The 16542-nt window shown below is 37.1% G+C and overlaps 1 protein-coding gene across 1 annotated transcript; it reads right to left on the reverse strand.

Moving 5' to 3' along the window:
- Positions 1 to 4890: 4890 nt before the first annotated feature.
- Positions 4891 to 7755, reverse strand: LOC104108585 (BAG family molecular chaperone regulator 2). Its single transcript, XM_009617656.4, has 4 exons — positions 6559 to 7755; positions 6216 to 6472; positions 5687 to 5833; positions 4891 to 5604 (listed from the first exon to the last, which is right to left on the reverse strand). The coding sequence occupies exons 1-4, from the start codon at positions 6788 to 6790 to the stop codon at positions 5215 to 5217; spliced, it is 1026 nt and encodes a 341-aa protein (XP_009615951.1). The 5' UTR covers positions 6791 to 7755; the 3' UTR covers positions 4891 to 5214.
- Between the last annotated feature and the right edge of the window lie 8787 nt (positions 7756 to 16542).

Raw genomic sequence — 16542 nt, forward strand, 5'->3', positions numbered from 1 at the left:
GTGTTATTCGACCCTAGTCAGCTCCGTTGAGCCTAATACCCTTTTATTTGGTAGCCATGTTACAAGCTTTGACCTTTTTGTGCTGAATTATCTATCTTTTGAACCTTGCTTCTTTGAGCACTTATAAATGCACAATGAGCTAATAGTTAAAGTTGAAGTGGAAGATTGGTTGAGCTGTGAATTAAATCATTTAAAGGTGGAAGGATAAGGAAAAACAAAGCTTTATTTTAAATAAGGAACGCAAGTTGTTTAAATAAAAAAGAAGAAAAGAAAGAAAGAAAGAAAAAATTGCATGAGAAAAAAATGTGTTGAGAAAGAAACAAGAGAAGGGCGTCCTTGTTGCATAAAAATGAAAGAAGGAAAAAAATAAATAAAGGGAGAGATTGGGTGTTAATAAAAATTTATAAAAGGGAGGTACTTGAAGAAGAGGAAGTGTGTTGTTGTCTACTATGTTGTAAGTGCTTGGGGAAGCTTAGTCACTATTATTCATATTCATCCTACCCGCCCCTTAGCCTACATTACAACTCTTAAAAAGTCCTAATTGATTTTAGACTGAGCAGGCCTACATTAGTAGATATTTACATAATGGGCAAGCCTATGGTACCTTTTGTGTGCATGTGAACTTCTTTGAAAGAGTGAGTGATTTCTTCCATTATTTGAAGACCTTAAATCACGTTCGAACTTTATTTGAGTGTGTGGACTATCGCTCTTTGATTTGTGGTGAGGGCACATATTTCATGATGGATAGGTGACTTTATTAAGCTCTTCAGTGAGAGAGAGTAAGTTGGCCTGAAAGTAGTTATGCTAGGGAGTCAGTTTCTGAGGTCGATATGTCCCGAATTTGCTATTTGATTATTTTGAACTGTTCAATATTGTGCTTGGCATGTTTTTAACATGAGGAAGTAACTTAAAGAATGAATATGCAAAGGGCTAATTATTGGTATCAACCAAAGTCATGAGTGTGCGTGAGCTTAATTGAAAAGTTGTGGCTTGACAGCTATGAGCTTAAATTTGTTCAGTCTATTATAAGTTCATTTTACTTTTCTCGAGGACGAACAAAGGTTTAAGTGTGGGGTGGCGATGTTGGGTATATTTATATATGTTTAGTGTCACGTTACCCATATTTTAACCACTTTTTGGTGCTATTTGGGGCTTAAAATGCCCAACACATATTAATTATTGGTTTTACGACTAATTAAGTTGTGCGTGATGATTTAGGATGTTTGAAGTGAAACAATATGAAGAAAAAATGCTCCAGCTATAGGAGAAGAGGGTGGATGCGTTGCATCCAACTTTGGAAAAAAGGCTATTTGGAGCACCCTTAGCACTGAAGTCTCAAGAGGCATCCACCTTAGCATCTGCACCTAGGCGCAGCAAGGTTGAGGGACAGAGGGGTGGATGTATCCACTGCTAAGAAGTTCAAGCTGAGTCGGACGCGAAGCATCCAACTGAGCATCAATTCCTGAAGCTAACTCGAAAAAGGAAAAGGAAAACTTTGGCCCACGACTTTTTTACGCAATATATAAGCCAAAAACGCCTCCTTTAGGTCATCTAACACACTTGAAAGCGGAGAAAAGCCATCATAGAGTTTGAAAACTACGAAATTCGTCTTGAGTTCTTACTTTTCCCTTCTTTTATTTATTTTTATGTATTCTTAGGGATTATTTGATATTGCTACCATGACTATACGTGGCTAAACTTGTTTATTCTGGGGTTATGATTTTACATGAATGTTGATATTCGAAGATTGATTTGACGATTTAATTTATCATATTGGATTGTTTATTCATATCCTGAGCCTAATTATTTTACTGCCTAGATTATAGTAAAATACTATACATGAATCTTGAGTTGAACTTGAAAGAGGTAATTCTTGATTGCAATAGGATTGAATAGAGCGCGATATTAAACCTAGTCATTGGGGAATTGATTTGTGAATACGGATAGAAATATGCCTGTTTGCCGTGCTTAGCCAATTGTGCAAGAGATTATTAATGCATTCTTTTTATCTCTAATTTCATAGGAATATAGGGTTTAGAATAAATTGAATAGGTGAGTAGAAGTTGTCAGATTTTTACGAGTATTCATGTCCTTGTAGGTTAATAACCCAGATAAATTAATAAGTCCAGTTGATTGAAGAATTCAACAGGATTGTTACTTAACCATGACCCTGGAATATTATTTCTCACTGAATTAAAATCCTCGTGATAAGTGTGCTAGTTAATTTGTTTTTCTATTAATCTCAACTTTAGTTAGTAGAATCAATTAAACAAAATCACCTTGAACTTGTTCTCGACTCGATAAATTAGAAATTGTTTGATTTTGTCGATAATTGATCGCAAGTCCTTGTGGGAACGATACTCTACTCACTCTTTATTACTTGATTGACCGCAAATTCTTGCGTGTGTGATTTAGGGCACCAATGGTTCTATCAACATGGCGTTGCTAAATTCTGTAAGTAATGATAACACCGGTCAATAGAGTTGGAGAAAATATTTCAATGGAAAATATTTTACTTTTGGAAAATAATTTTTCGGACATTTTCCTGTGTTTGGCCCATAATAATCGTACAAGGAGTAATATATGATACCAGAGGCGAACTCACGTGGCGGCAAGCGGGTTCAACTGAACCCGCTTCACCAAAAAATAATACTGTATATATGTATAAATTACGATTAAAACAGCGTAAATTTTGGATAAATATTTTATTTGAACCCACTTGACAACTACTATTTTACGTCTAAGGTCTTGTACTTTTAAGATTGAACCCGCTTGCACAAAATTTCGGATCCGTCACTGTATGATATTATATAATAAGAATAGAAAAGTGAAGACATTTTGAGGGCTAAAAGTTGACAATAATTTCTACATGTTTGTAGAATTGGGACATTTGCGAAGGAAGCTGATTTTCGTCCAAAAGGAAGAAGATCACTTTCCTCTATTTGGTGTAAAATGTTTTTCTTGAAAAAGGAATTTTCATGCATCTTCAAGATAACGGAAACACTGAAATGACCTCAACAAGGAAAAGATATTTTTTTTCTATAGAAATATTCGAAACAAACCCAATATAGGGAAAATAATTTAACATACATCAAGAGATCTTCAGAGTAGGCAATTCAAAAATCTTTTATTACCAAAAAAGGGATCTTTACACAAATAGCAGGACATATTTATTGTTTACTTTCCCTAGTTGGTATACATAGATTATGCACTGATTATATATATTTATACATATATTATACATGAATTGTGCTTATATTATACATTCATTGGCTATTTTTAGTTTAAGCGGTTAAGTGGACAACAAAGCGATTATTATACACGAGAAGAAGATCCTTAGACAGGTTGAAAATATATAGTCGATTTTCTTATTCCCAGTTAGCTGGAGATTTAAACAAAAATATTAACACATTTTGAACCTGATACAGTTGAGGATTTCAAAGAATGAGCTCCATTTTATTCATTGCAAAGGCACCCTATATCTACAACGACAGTAACCATTTACTTCGTTCCTAAAATATGTGTGGTACACAATTCAAGGTTGCATAAATATCGGTTACTTGGATTGCCACTTGGCTATAAGACATTAGATTCTAAACTGTCACTAGTAATAATTTGGATATAAATTTTTGAGTGAACAAGTATAAATATCTTCAGTAATTTCTATGGTTGCCTATCAGAAGGAGCCACCCAAAAGTAATTCCTAGGGAACGCCCAGTTGAACTTTTAACAAGTGTTGTTAGTCTAGATGAAATTTCATTCGCTTTCAATCACAGGTTTGAGAAGTTCACAATATCTTTGACAAGTTGTGGAGCACAATATTGAATCTTTAGCAAGACTAAAGGGAATTAAGCCTTAAATTTGAATGACTTTCATTCTTAAATTAAAGAAAAAAAGTATTTGTGCGTGAATTAGTTTCCTAAGCTTTATGTTAATAATGATATTTCTATTTCCAGCATGCCATGTGAGGTGCTTACAAAATTGGAACTTCTATATGACAGTGGTTGGATTACTCATATGATATGAGTAAGGATTCCTTGATGTATATCATGAGTTGTCAGACCATTGAGTTAAATTAGTTGAAGATAAAAGAATAATTTGTGCTACCAACGAGTAGTTTGTGACACCTTGTATTCTAGTCATCACAAAGAAACCAAATAATCGATAATAATCATTGACCACGGAATTCTCCTTTTCTTATAACCATGTCATCCAAACTAGTTTATGCGCACTTTGATTATTCACCGAATAGATGTTAAGAAATTACCTAACATTTTCTGTTTCCGCTAAAATATAAACTCTTGATCTATAGATTGATGATTCATTTGAACCAAAATCACATACGTAGTAATTATTTGAAAGAAAGAAAAAAGAGAAAGGTGAAAAGACCAGAAAGTAACAAGATTAAGTATGTGGTAAAATCACCTTAAAGTAATCAAATATATCTAGATATCAAGAACCTGTTTTTTAATGGTTAAACTAAACACATTGTCATCATTTTCCTTTTTCAGCACCCCCTACTTTGGTTAGACCATAGTCTTCTATCATTTGGATGGGTTAGTTAATCGATTACAGGAAATCCAACTAGTTCATGTTCCCTTTTGTCATTTTGCACCCTTCACAGCAAGCAAGGAATAAAGCTCAATCATTATTCCTCTAACAGCGTTTGTTTTTTATTCAAAAATATAAGTGACTAGTAGATTCACAACCGAACTAACTTTACGGTAGCAAGAATAACAACCAATTATAATCCCGGGGGTCTGATACACCTTATGAAAGTAGAGATGTTTCTAGAAATGTTTCTGATAGTCTCTCGGCTCAAAGAACAGTAAAACAATCAAGCTAATTTAACATAGTAAAAAAGATAGATAGTTTGGGGAATTCTCAGTGTAACAAAATGCAACTGCTGTTCATTGAATGGTTTTTGCCCACATTCAAGTATTAATATTTCTACATATGAATGACTATAACATGCCTATCAACAAGACAAACATTACGATCCGAAATTGGTGATAGCATGACTGAACCTTATGTAGTGACTCCCAATTATTGACTCAAAGTGGAAAGATATATGAAACAGAGGAATCTAACAGTAACTCTAGATACACGAAAGAATGGAGATAAGGTACCAAACACTTGTGGAAAGAAGAAATTTCACACCACACAATCCCTCAAACTAATAAGCAAATATACTTTTCTACTGACTTCCTCAAATCAAAGCAAATCCCAATTGTATCGAGGTTGGGCAGGAGCAGCATGATTATTATTGGTTGGCATGGTTGAATAATGATCCAGCAACGACGCTGGCGCAGGGTCAAATGTTTCCCATTGTGTAGTTATGACAACAGAACCCGAGGCAGAGTGCCTGGATGGCTGCTGCTGCTGCTGCTGTTTTGTTTGTGCAGGAGAATGCGCGAACGAATGCCTGACGTTCTGGTTTTGAACTGGTGATGATGCTTGCTCGTTAGAATACCTGCGTTGGTGATGATGCTGTTGAGATGGAGAGGTTTCCTGTTTTGGAATGTGATTCCCATTGCTTGTTGGCGCTGAATTTTTTATCTTCAATAAATCTAGTGTTTCGACATATTTTTGCACTCTTTTCACCTGTGCAAAAGAAATAACATGCTTTAGTCCAATCCTAGCGCAACTGTATAATTCAAAAGGCTGGGGTCGACTAAGTTAATACCTGCATTTTTCTCTGCAGTTTAACATCACCTTCAGCTGTAATACCATCCAATTTAAGCAATTGATTCATCAATAATTCTATCACATTAACCAAATCCTTTTCTGCAACTTTTGCACCTTTGGAAATTACAGTTTCGAATGCAGATACCTAAGCAATCCAAACATAAATATAAGCTGACTAAACAAAAAACGAATATGTTATAAATATGTTAGCTATAGCATTCAAAGAGCTTAAACCGATAAAACAAGGACTTACCTTATATAAAATCACAATTTAAAGAATTTTTCATAATCAGTGTATTTAAACATGTTATAACGAACAATGTGCCTTATTTTCCAAGTTACTAATTCCACTTGTTATGAAACGTTACATAGTTATTTTTTAGGTGATCTAATCGTTTTGATAGTTCTATAGAAATTCATTTAGACTAATAGCATATAGAAGTTAAAATCATAAAATAACTAAACTCTATACACATTACTAATTGTGACACAACTGGTGGGGGAGGGGGGGGGGGGGGAATTGTTACCTGTCCAGCAAGCCTATCGACTTCAAAACTGATGTCTGATATAGTTTTAGCAGCCTTCTCCATCTTGGCATTCTTTCTCATCTCAAGGTACCGTTTCTCTTGGCTAATTGGATCTTCAACTAGCACAATTTTGGACTTGTCCTTAATACCAGCCATATCAAGGAACGCATTGTTGTCCCTCTCTTTGTCTTTGTACAACAACTTTTGATCTTGGTGGTGCAGCCCCGTTGGCCCCGTTAACATCTTCTTCAATTCCCCTATAATTCCATAACACAAATAGAGATGCTATAGTAACTATAATGATTTTTAAAAAAAAAAGACTTTTTGACTTTTTTTTACTTACCGAAGGTTGCTTGAGCACTGATATTGATTTCGTGGTAAATGGAACCATACTTGACCCGAACCCGAATAGTGGGAGGAGGAGGACGGTTTTCAGAATCCGGGTTACGCTTCTGGACCAGCATTCCACCGGGTCGGACCTCCCACTCGTTCTCGGTGGCACGGTCTCTGCCGACGGCTGAAGCTCCGTTCATCATCGGAGGCACAGCCGTGGTTTTGGTCTTCATTCGCATCATTTTTGTTAATGAAATAGGAGGGAGGAGTGGTGGTAAACGAAAATATTTAAGAAAATAGTTAGGAGTAAGTGCTGACGTTGAATTTCTGAGGAATCAGATCAAAGCATTGACTTCACAAAACTGAAGTGATTTTAAAGTACAGTAGCAGATATATAGATATCCATTTTTATCTCAAAAGTAGAGATAAACCCCAAAGCCGAAAGCCCAAAATCCAAAAGCCAGTTAGAAACAGTTGTAATATATCGTCTGTACCTTGAGCATTAACACGAGTCCAATAGCCAGCGCCACGCGTGAAGAGAGAGACAAGTTTAACTTAGGCAAAAATACACGCACTGCCGAACTTTCCAGCTATTAGTTGTGCATTTACTCTTTTAAGGAAAGAATCAGTACGAAAGATGAAGACTTGATAAAAAGATAAGAATAAAAGGAATTCTAACCGGAGAATCAAGAAAAACCTGTCGGCGACCGGCGATAATGCCGGAGATAAATTGGACTAGTACGTGGAAGAAATTAGAACTTGAAAAGAAATCGTAGATCTCGTTAAAGACCCAGAAATGCAAAATAATGAAATGGGGTAGCGCCAAATTTGCCAAAAATAGCGAAACTGTCGGGGCAAATCCAAAATAAACCGATTTGTCCGATAGAAAATTTTGGACTAGAATGAATTTCAATGTTGAAATAGATCAGAAACTAGGATTATAATGAGACACAAGATGAAACTAATTTTTTTCTCTCTATCTGATTGGTTGGTTTTTTTGTGGAGAAGGCTGGAAGAAGATGGGAGACAGAGAGAAAGAGATGAAAAAATACGATACTACAAAAAAGTATAAATAAATGAATGGACAGCGAACAGAAGAAAAGAGCTAAGAACTCTGCTATACATTTATTTAATTATAATTAAAAAAAAGAATTGCATTTGGTTGTCTATTTAATTATTGGCAGGGCATCAATATGTGTATATTTCTAGAGTAAGTCACGACGAACATTGGAATAAAGGAAGACAGGAGAAGCCGCCAAAGCTTTGTGCTTAAAGTCTATTGCAATACTAGTAAAGAAAAATGGAAATTGCGGAAAGAAATTAATTTAAGAGAAAATTACCATTTAGAGTATGAAACCAATCTAGATAAAGCACAAATTTCAGATTTTAAATCAGTAAATGCACAGCTTTTGTGACGTTGACTACAAATTTAGTAGAAACGTATGTGCTAGCATAATATAAATATTGTAGTTCGAACAAAATTTTTGATATAGTTTATCTACTCATATATACATTATTGTAACACAAAAACAATAGGAAAATTGTGAAAATACAATAGGGTGATGACTGAAATGTGAGTTGAAGCAGCAATTTTTAAACTGTTGGAGAATCCCTTTCACTGGGCAGAGAGTATGGCTTATATTACTCTTATCCGACAGTGACTTTTTTGTTTCCAGTTTTTGTTCTTTTACTTCACGGTTGTTTGTTTTTTTGTCTTTTTACCTGCGGTAACTGCAGAATGAACCACAAGCTAAACTGATTGGTCAACTTCATTGAACCAACTTGGCTAAAGCATTTATACACTTTCCTTTTTCACTCCACAAAGAGAAACAGTTTTCTTTGTAGGATTTGTCCTCCGTTATTTAATGTACTGTATATTGTTCCCTTTACTAAGTAAATTTTAAATAAATGCATTATTTAAACAGCTTTGAATTTGACCATAAAAATCATAACATGGCATCCAGCTTTGGCGGGGTATATACTTTATCAATTTGCCCATGTGTGAGGCAGTGAGGGAGAGACTTTCTTTAAGTAAATACTACATTACTACTATCAATCAGAATTTTTTCCAATCCTTTTGTTTAAATAAAGTAGTAAAATTTAAGATATTTCAAGTACAAGTGCCCAACAAAAGAACAATTTACCTAAAAAGAAAAAGGCAGTCTAAATGGGGTAATTGCTTTTGTCCTTTCGTCAGTGAAATTTCTAACTCGTGTATTGAGCAGCCTTTCAGCCTTCATGTAATCATGCCAATCCAACAAAAGGTTACTACTCCAGGGGCCCAATAGTCATTCAGACAAAAACATTACATGGAAGTATTAATAAGTAAAATTAATTATTTAAAAAATAAAACAAATTTACAATAACATATAATTAAATTACGTTTGCAAATTTTTTTATTCTATCAAAATATAAAAGTTAAATTCAAAACACTATATTTAGGATGTGTTTGGCATGAAGGAAAATAAATAATTTTTAAATTTATTTCTTTGAAAATTACACGTAACACACCCTTGAAGAAGAAAATTACTCGTAATTGAAGTCCTACGTCAACGTAGCACAGCCAACCGTACAAACAGTAGCAACTACGTCACAGTGAGTCTATGACACGTGTCAAATGTTTGGACCATCAAAGCTCGACCCGCAATCGACTGTGACTGTGACTTTAATATTTCCTCTCTTGAAAGCCATGCCAATCTCCACCGACACTTTTGGACCGCTGGATGAACGCAGCTTTTGCTATTGAGTCCACGTGGCAGTTGTAGGATCGTGGATCAAAATTTCCACTTGGTCCTCCAATAGTGACCATTTTTCTCTGTTAACCGTGGTCCGATGGAGACGGTACAACCCACTGGTTGTGTGATGTGAATATATAAAAGGTCAAGGAAGAGGGGCGGTCGTTAGTTGCTTTGTCTGTTGACTAATTTATTTAATATGGAGTATTTTATTTGCATAATTAATATTTCTTCCATCTCAAAAAGACTGGTGATTTATTTAGTATGATAGCCTGTTTGATTAAAAATTTAATTTGCTTATTTTAAAAAGTATATTTTATCTTAAGTGTTTTTTTAAAAGTATTTATATTGAGTAATAATTTATGTCTGATTAATTAATTTAAAAAGTATTTTTGTTAATATTAGAGCAATAATTTATACTTGATCAAGATTCAAAAAATGCTCCCGAGGAATTTTTTTTTTTTTTTTTTTTAAGTTCAGAAAACATCTGATAACGCTTATGTTTTTCCTAAAAACTTGATCAAACAAACTAATTCTATAAAATAAGCACTTAAAAAAATAGTTTTACTTATAAGAAGTTTGGCCAAACAGGGTTACGAGCTTCAATACTTATAACTTTTTGTATGAATATAACTCAGAATGAAGATGAACTAGTAGGGATCCCTTGATCGGTATAATTGAAATTCCACCTCTCTCAACTAAGAATTTCAAATTCGAGCTTAGAAATAGAAATTCTTTTTGATAATATTTATTCTTTTTAATGAACCTACTCCGACAATTGTATTAATCGAATTAATGAGTTTCCAATATCACATAACTAGAGCAAAAATATTTTTTTGTAACTAGAGCAAAAAGATTTTGTATGAATTCTGCATGAACCTTTAATTCTTTTGAAATAAAATAAAGTGAATCAAGAATTGCGTAAAAGTATCGTAATCTATAATTTTCATAGTTTATAATATAAAGAAAAATTTGTAACTTACAAAGTTTTATCACTCCATAAATGGTAATGCTATCAAACAAATTAAGACTAAAGAAGTAGGATATGGTTTCATTGGGAACTAATTTAAGTTATACTAAATTAAGTATTGCTAGGGTTCCCTTCTCCTCCGGGGCAAGGATATTATTCGGAGTTTATCTAGAATTTTAAAAAGAGACAGTGTACCGACACTTGAGTTGTTTAATATTTGATTGAACTGGTTATTGTTTATTTGGTAGTAGCAGTGGTTTCGTCGAAATACCGTGGGATTAAAGTTTGAATTTACTCAGCTTTTTGTGATGTTGATATTTTACCACCTTCCATCTACTACTGAGAAGTGACCACTTGCCAAAAGTTGTTCCCTTGTATGTTATATCGCTACAATAATATTTCATTTTTACTTCGTCCCGTAGTCGTTATATTTTTACTTGCGAACTCGATTGTTTTTTCTTTCAAAATTATATTTTAATGTGAACAGTACAAGGCTGAATACAAAAGAATTTAATTTATACATACTAATAGTTTATAATTTTTATGCAATTAAACTAACCTATTGTATACGGAAAAAATCGGGGCTAATGAGCACCCCGATTTCCCGGTGGGTCAAACCAAGCAAGGACATAACTATATGGAATCGGAATCGAAGATGGGAACTTCTCGTACTAAGGCCTGAACGGAGTGCTCGCCATCCCCCATCCCCCCCCCCCTCCCGAACCCGATATGAGCTCCAAGACCTCGGAAAGCATTACAAACGGTTGCACACGACTAACAGAGGGCCGTGATATCCGCTCCCAACCGGATATCACAATGTCCATCTCGCCCGATGTCGGTATCATATCAGTAATCGATGTACATGGAGGATTTTTACTTTTTTTTTTAGAATTATACTAGGGGTAAAACTCTTCTATTATATAAAGGAGAAGTTTCATATTCAATGGATATATTGTAACACGCATATCAAGACAATACAAACTTGTTTCTCTACTTTCTAGTTATTAGTAAGTTCTTATTTTAATCATAGTTCTTCATACACATTTGGCCCCGAATCAGGGTCCGATCGAGGGCAGAACTGTTATTAAGCTTAAATTCGAGCTCGGTTTCTACATCACAACTGGTTTGGTTATCCATACTACCTTTAATTCATTTATCTATCATTCTTGATAATTTGTGTTAGAATCAATCCACATATCTTTAAAACCACATATAAATTCAATTGTTATCCGTTTTTAAGGGTAAACAGTTTGGCGCCCACAGTAAAAGATATTGAAACCTAAGTGGAATTCAAAAAGGAGTTTGATGCCTTACTCGGTTCAGCGCCTACTGAGCCTCGCTGAAGAGACTCGATGCGCCCACCTTGTTCATCTTTGCCTGGTCCTCTTCGGTCACCACACATCGAAGGTTGCTGGCTATGCCCACTGGAGCAGATTAAACCCAAGCATCCTCCAGGACCGTAAGAATGACTGATCTCTTTTGGATGAGGTCCACACTCGCAGCAGGAAACTGCTTCACCAGTTTTGGGCTCGAGCTCGGTCCGCCAATTTTCGAAGCACGTCCTTCTTCGAGATCTCCAGGTCGCCTAGCCCGATAAAATCTTCCAAAGTGGACATGTCCACGCCATCGAAGAAGGAGTGGAGAGGGTCGTCTGCACCGTGAACTCCTTCACTTGACTTCTTCTTCCCTCCTTGGGCCTCTTTAAGCATAGACTCGGTGTAGGAGGGTGTCTCCATGATGTCTATCACACCGGTCACTTCCTTTGGAACAGAAGCGGCTTATCGGAGGTCTCAGGGTCTCCATTTCATCCTCTCGAGTCGTAGGTAGATAGGCCTCGTGGCTCTCTTCCTCGGCCGCCACCTGCTCCTCGGCAGGAGTCGATCCGTGAGCGACAAAAATGTCGTCTTCTTCAGACTCATCTCTCAGTCAGCGAAGTGAGTCAGAATCCGGCACCCGGGAGTTGGTACTCTTCTTGGGCTTACGAGTCCGGGAAGTCGCTCTCTTTATTGGCTTCACCTTGGGACCTGGGGAGCCCGAAGACTTTATTTTCCACTTCTTCTCCTTCCCCATGGTAGCCCCAGGCTGAACCATAACGGAGGTATCAACAGATAGGGATGCATCCTCGCCCCCTTCCAACGGCCAAAGTTCGTTGGTCTTAGGCAAACCTGTGAAGGAAAGAGAAAAGGTGAGCATTATGTAAGTTCGAGGCGTAATAGCAACTATTCTGAGAAGAGCCTTACCATGATAACGGGCCTCTCATCAGCCCTTCAAAAGCTTGAGCCACGAGCGCTCAAAGTACGACATGTGCTTGCAGATGCCTTCGATCCACTCCTTGAGCTGGGGGACCGCATTGGGAACCCGAGCAACCGTTGCACGATCACAAATGCTGATGGTGAGAAAGGGAACAAATGATACTCGACACTTAAGGAAAGATTATACTTACGAGATGCATTCCACTTCTCGGAAAATGGAAGAAACTCATGAGGGATCAAATCTCCAGTCTTCACCCGAACGAAGCGCCCCTGACAGCCTCGGTCTCGATCCTCGTCGATGCTCAAAAAGGGGGGCTTTGCTGGCCCGGTGAGTATGCTTGATTAATCCCTCTCGAAAAATCTGAGGACTTTATAGACATAGTAGGTGGTCGAGGGTGAACCGAGATAACTCGGTGTTGTTCACAAAATAACGCAGGAAGAACACGATCCTCCAAAAAACGGATGGATTTGCCCAAGGCACACTCGTATCTCTTGCAAAAGGCCAAAACTACTAGGTCTACGAGGGCCAGTGTGAAGGGATAAGTATAAACACTTAAATACCCCTCCACATGATTGGTAATATCATCCTCAGGACTTGGGACCACCACGTTCTTACCTCCTCATTTACAGTACTCTCGGACTGTGGGAATGGTATCTTTGGTAATAGAGCATATATATCTCGATGCACCTTCACCTCGATCTTGTTTGGATGAGGCTTTCTCAACTTTGAAGTCGTCTGCGATTTAACAACCCCCCAGAATAAAGCTTTTCATGGGGTACTCTAGGGCCACTTTAGTAGCGGCCATGTCGGGAGTAACCACCTCGGGAGCTGCTGTCTCGAGAGCAACCACCTCGAGAATGGACGCCTCAGTACCTATGGCCGGGTGGGAAGATGAAGAGGCAGCCTGCTGAGGAACTGATTTAGAAGTCCTGGCCATCGTAAATCTAGAAAATATATGAAGATTTGGAGAAGGCGTATGAAGATTTGAAGTTTAGAAGTGAAGATATGAGGTCCTGGGTTTAAAATCCAAGAAAATGTATGAAGATTTGGAGGTTAAAGATGAAGATATGAAGGTTCAAGAAACGAGGTATGAAGATTTGAGAAATTCGAAAGCCTTTGTAGAGTTCGAAGGTAAAAGCGAGGATCAGAAAGTGAAGGAAGGGAAGGGGGCGAAGCTTTTATAGGAGGTAATTAGCGACGTTTCACATTCGTAGGCAGCCAGCCATTGAATGACACGTGTCCAAAGTTAGAACAACGCGACTGATTTGACGTTTTGTCTTATCCGCCATCTCAGTTATAACGTGCGAAGGAAGGAACCGGGGTTCATCTATCATTTTTCATCGTTTCGGCAAACCTACTCTTTGGGAAACGAGGAGACTATCTGTATACGGGTAAGTCCGGGGCTAATGAGCACCCCGATTTTCCGAAGGGTCAAACGAAGCAAGGACATAACTACATGGAATCAGAATCGAAGCTCGAAACTTCTCGTACTAAGGCCCGAACGGAGTGCTTGCCATCAGGTCCGACAAGACAACACCCTCCCGAACCCGGTACGAGCTCCAAGACCTCGGAAAGCACTACAAACGGTTGCACACGACTAATAGAGGTCTGTGATATCCGTAACCAACCGGATATCACGGTGCGAATCTCACCCAATATCAGTAGCATATCAGTAATTGATGTACAAGGATGATTTTTACCTTTTTTAGAATTGTACTAGGGGTAAAACTCCCATATTATATAAATGAGAAGTTTCTTGTTCAATGGATATATTATAACACGCATATCAAGATAATATAAACTTATTTCTCTGCTTTCTAGTTATTGAAAAGTTCAGATAATAAGTAATTCCTACTAGTATGCTAGATATATATAATAAGCTGACCTAACATTAGTTACTTCATTAAGTCCGTTGAAACCCATGGTTCTTACAGGTTTTCACTTGAACTTTTCGCATTAGACTAGTAGAAGGGACGAATGTGTCTTCTCGCAAGCTCTTTAGTTAGTCTACTTATCATATAATTGAGGAAAAATGTTTTAAATAATAATAATAATAATAATAATAACCTTCACGTGGAATTAAATGCAACGATTGGATCATTCACCATTTTTTTAGGTTCTTAAGACCTCGAAATCATTAAGGTTGTGATTAGTTTGGAATAATTTGGAAAATTATCATTACGTACATAGACTCCAAAGTCTAATGCATTCTCATGAGAAGACTTGAGAATGATAGTCGACTCGACATGGCAACCAACAGGTTATTCTCAATGCTTGTTTTTGTACTCTGAAAATTAAGTTTCCTCCAAACTGGCCGCATGAAACTAACTATCCTAAAATGCGCTGCTATTTCTTTCCAAAAAATGATTACGAACTTCTTTTAGTTTTCTATCTTGTTCATATGTAACTGTTAAACTTCGCCCTATGAGTTTACTCACATTGCCGATTCCATATTTAATAACGAAGAAGCATTAGGATAGGTTAACTAGCAATCATTATAATACTAGTCTATTTCCGATGAATTCTTACAAGATAGATGTGAATTTAATTTAAAAATATGGAAGGTTGGAATTCATATAACCAATTTCATCTTGATTAAGCTGCTGTAATTTTTTATTCCACATAAGTGAAGGGAAAAAGAATAATAAAGTGGAAGTTCGTAACCAACCAACTAATAAATTACCATAATTCCTCGAGCGTTGTTGTAACGACCAGACTTGTTGTTTTAAGAATTAACGTCCCGTCCAGTGACTTAAGGTCTCGAGAAGCTTCACAATATGTATTATGACCCGTGTGTGTGGTCGAGTTTGGTTTTCGGAAGATTCAGAATTTAATTTAAAGAACAATTCTCATTTTGAAGCTTAAATGGAAAGAGTTGACCGGGGAGTAGACTTTTGAGCAAACGAACCCGGAATGGAATTTCGATGATGGCAATAGCTTCGTATAATGATTTCGGACTTAGGCGTATTTTCGGATTCGGATTTGGAAGTCTGTAGGACAATTCGACGCATTTTGGCGAAGTTGAAAAATTAGAAGATTTTTGAAAAATCCTACCGAAGGGTGAATTTTTGATAACGAGGTCGGATTTCGATTCCAGAAATTTGAATAGCTCAATTTCGTCATTTATGACTTGTGTGCAAAATTTGAAGTCATTCCAGATTGATTTGATACGTTTCGGCGCAAAATATATAAGTTGGAAGATTTAAAAACTCAAAATTTGATTCGAAGCGATTCGTAATTTCGGTGTTGTGTGATGTAATTTGAAACCCCGAGTAGGTCAGTGTTGTGTTATGAGACTTATTAGTAAATTCGAACGAGGTCCCGGGTAGATCGGATGAGTTTCGGACGAGGTTTGGATCGAATTTGGACTTGTTGAAAATGTTGGGATTTCTGTTGTTTCTAGGCAGACCTGTTGGAATCGCACCTGCAGAAATTTGGGCACAGGTGCGACCATCGCAAAAGCGAGCTGAAGCTCGCAGAAGCGAAATTGACTGGGCTGGACTGAGGCCGCAGGTGCGAAGAATTTCCCGCACCTGCGTGAGCGCAGAAGCGGAAGCTCTTCTGCAAGTGCGAGGACAGCGCCAGTGGACGTCGCAGAAGCGAGAATTGGCTCGCAAAAGCGAGCTCACAGGTGCGATAAAATGGTCTGCAGGTGCGCAAACTGGGCAGAATGTTAAGGACCAAAAATGGCCATTTCGCCATTTTCGTTTTGGGATTTTTGGAGCTCGGATTTAGGCGATTCTGGAGGGATTTTTCACAAGTTTGGTTGGGGTAAGTGTCCTATACCCTAAAGTGATTATATTTCATGAATCTATGATTATATTCATCATTTAGTTCGGACTTAAATGGAAGAAATCAAGATTCTTACAAAATCTTCTAAAAACGAAAATTTAAGATTTGGAGGTCGAGTTGTTATTGGAATTCAATAAAATTGGTATGGTTGAACTCGTATCGGAATGGGTGTTCGGATTTTATGAAAATTATGTCGGGTTCCGAGAGGCGGGTCCTGCGTTGACTTTTGTTGACCTTTTGGAAT

The sequence above is a fragment of the Nicotiana tomentosiformis genome, chromosome 3 (assembly GCF_000390325.3).
Source record: "Nicotiana tomentosiformis chromosome 3, ASM39032v3, whole genome shotgun sequence".
In the NCBI taxonomy this organism is placed as follows: Eukaryota; Viridiplantae; Streptophyta; class Magnoliopsida; order Solanales; family Solanaceae; genus Nicotiana; species Nicotiana tomentosiformis.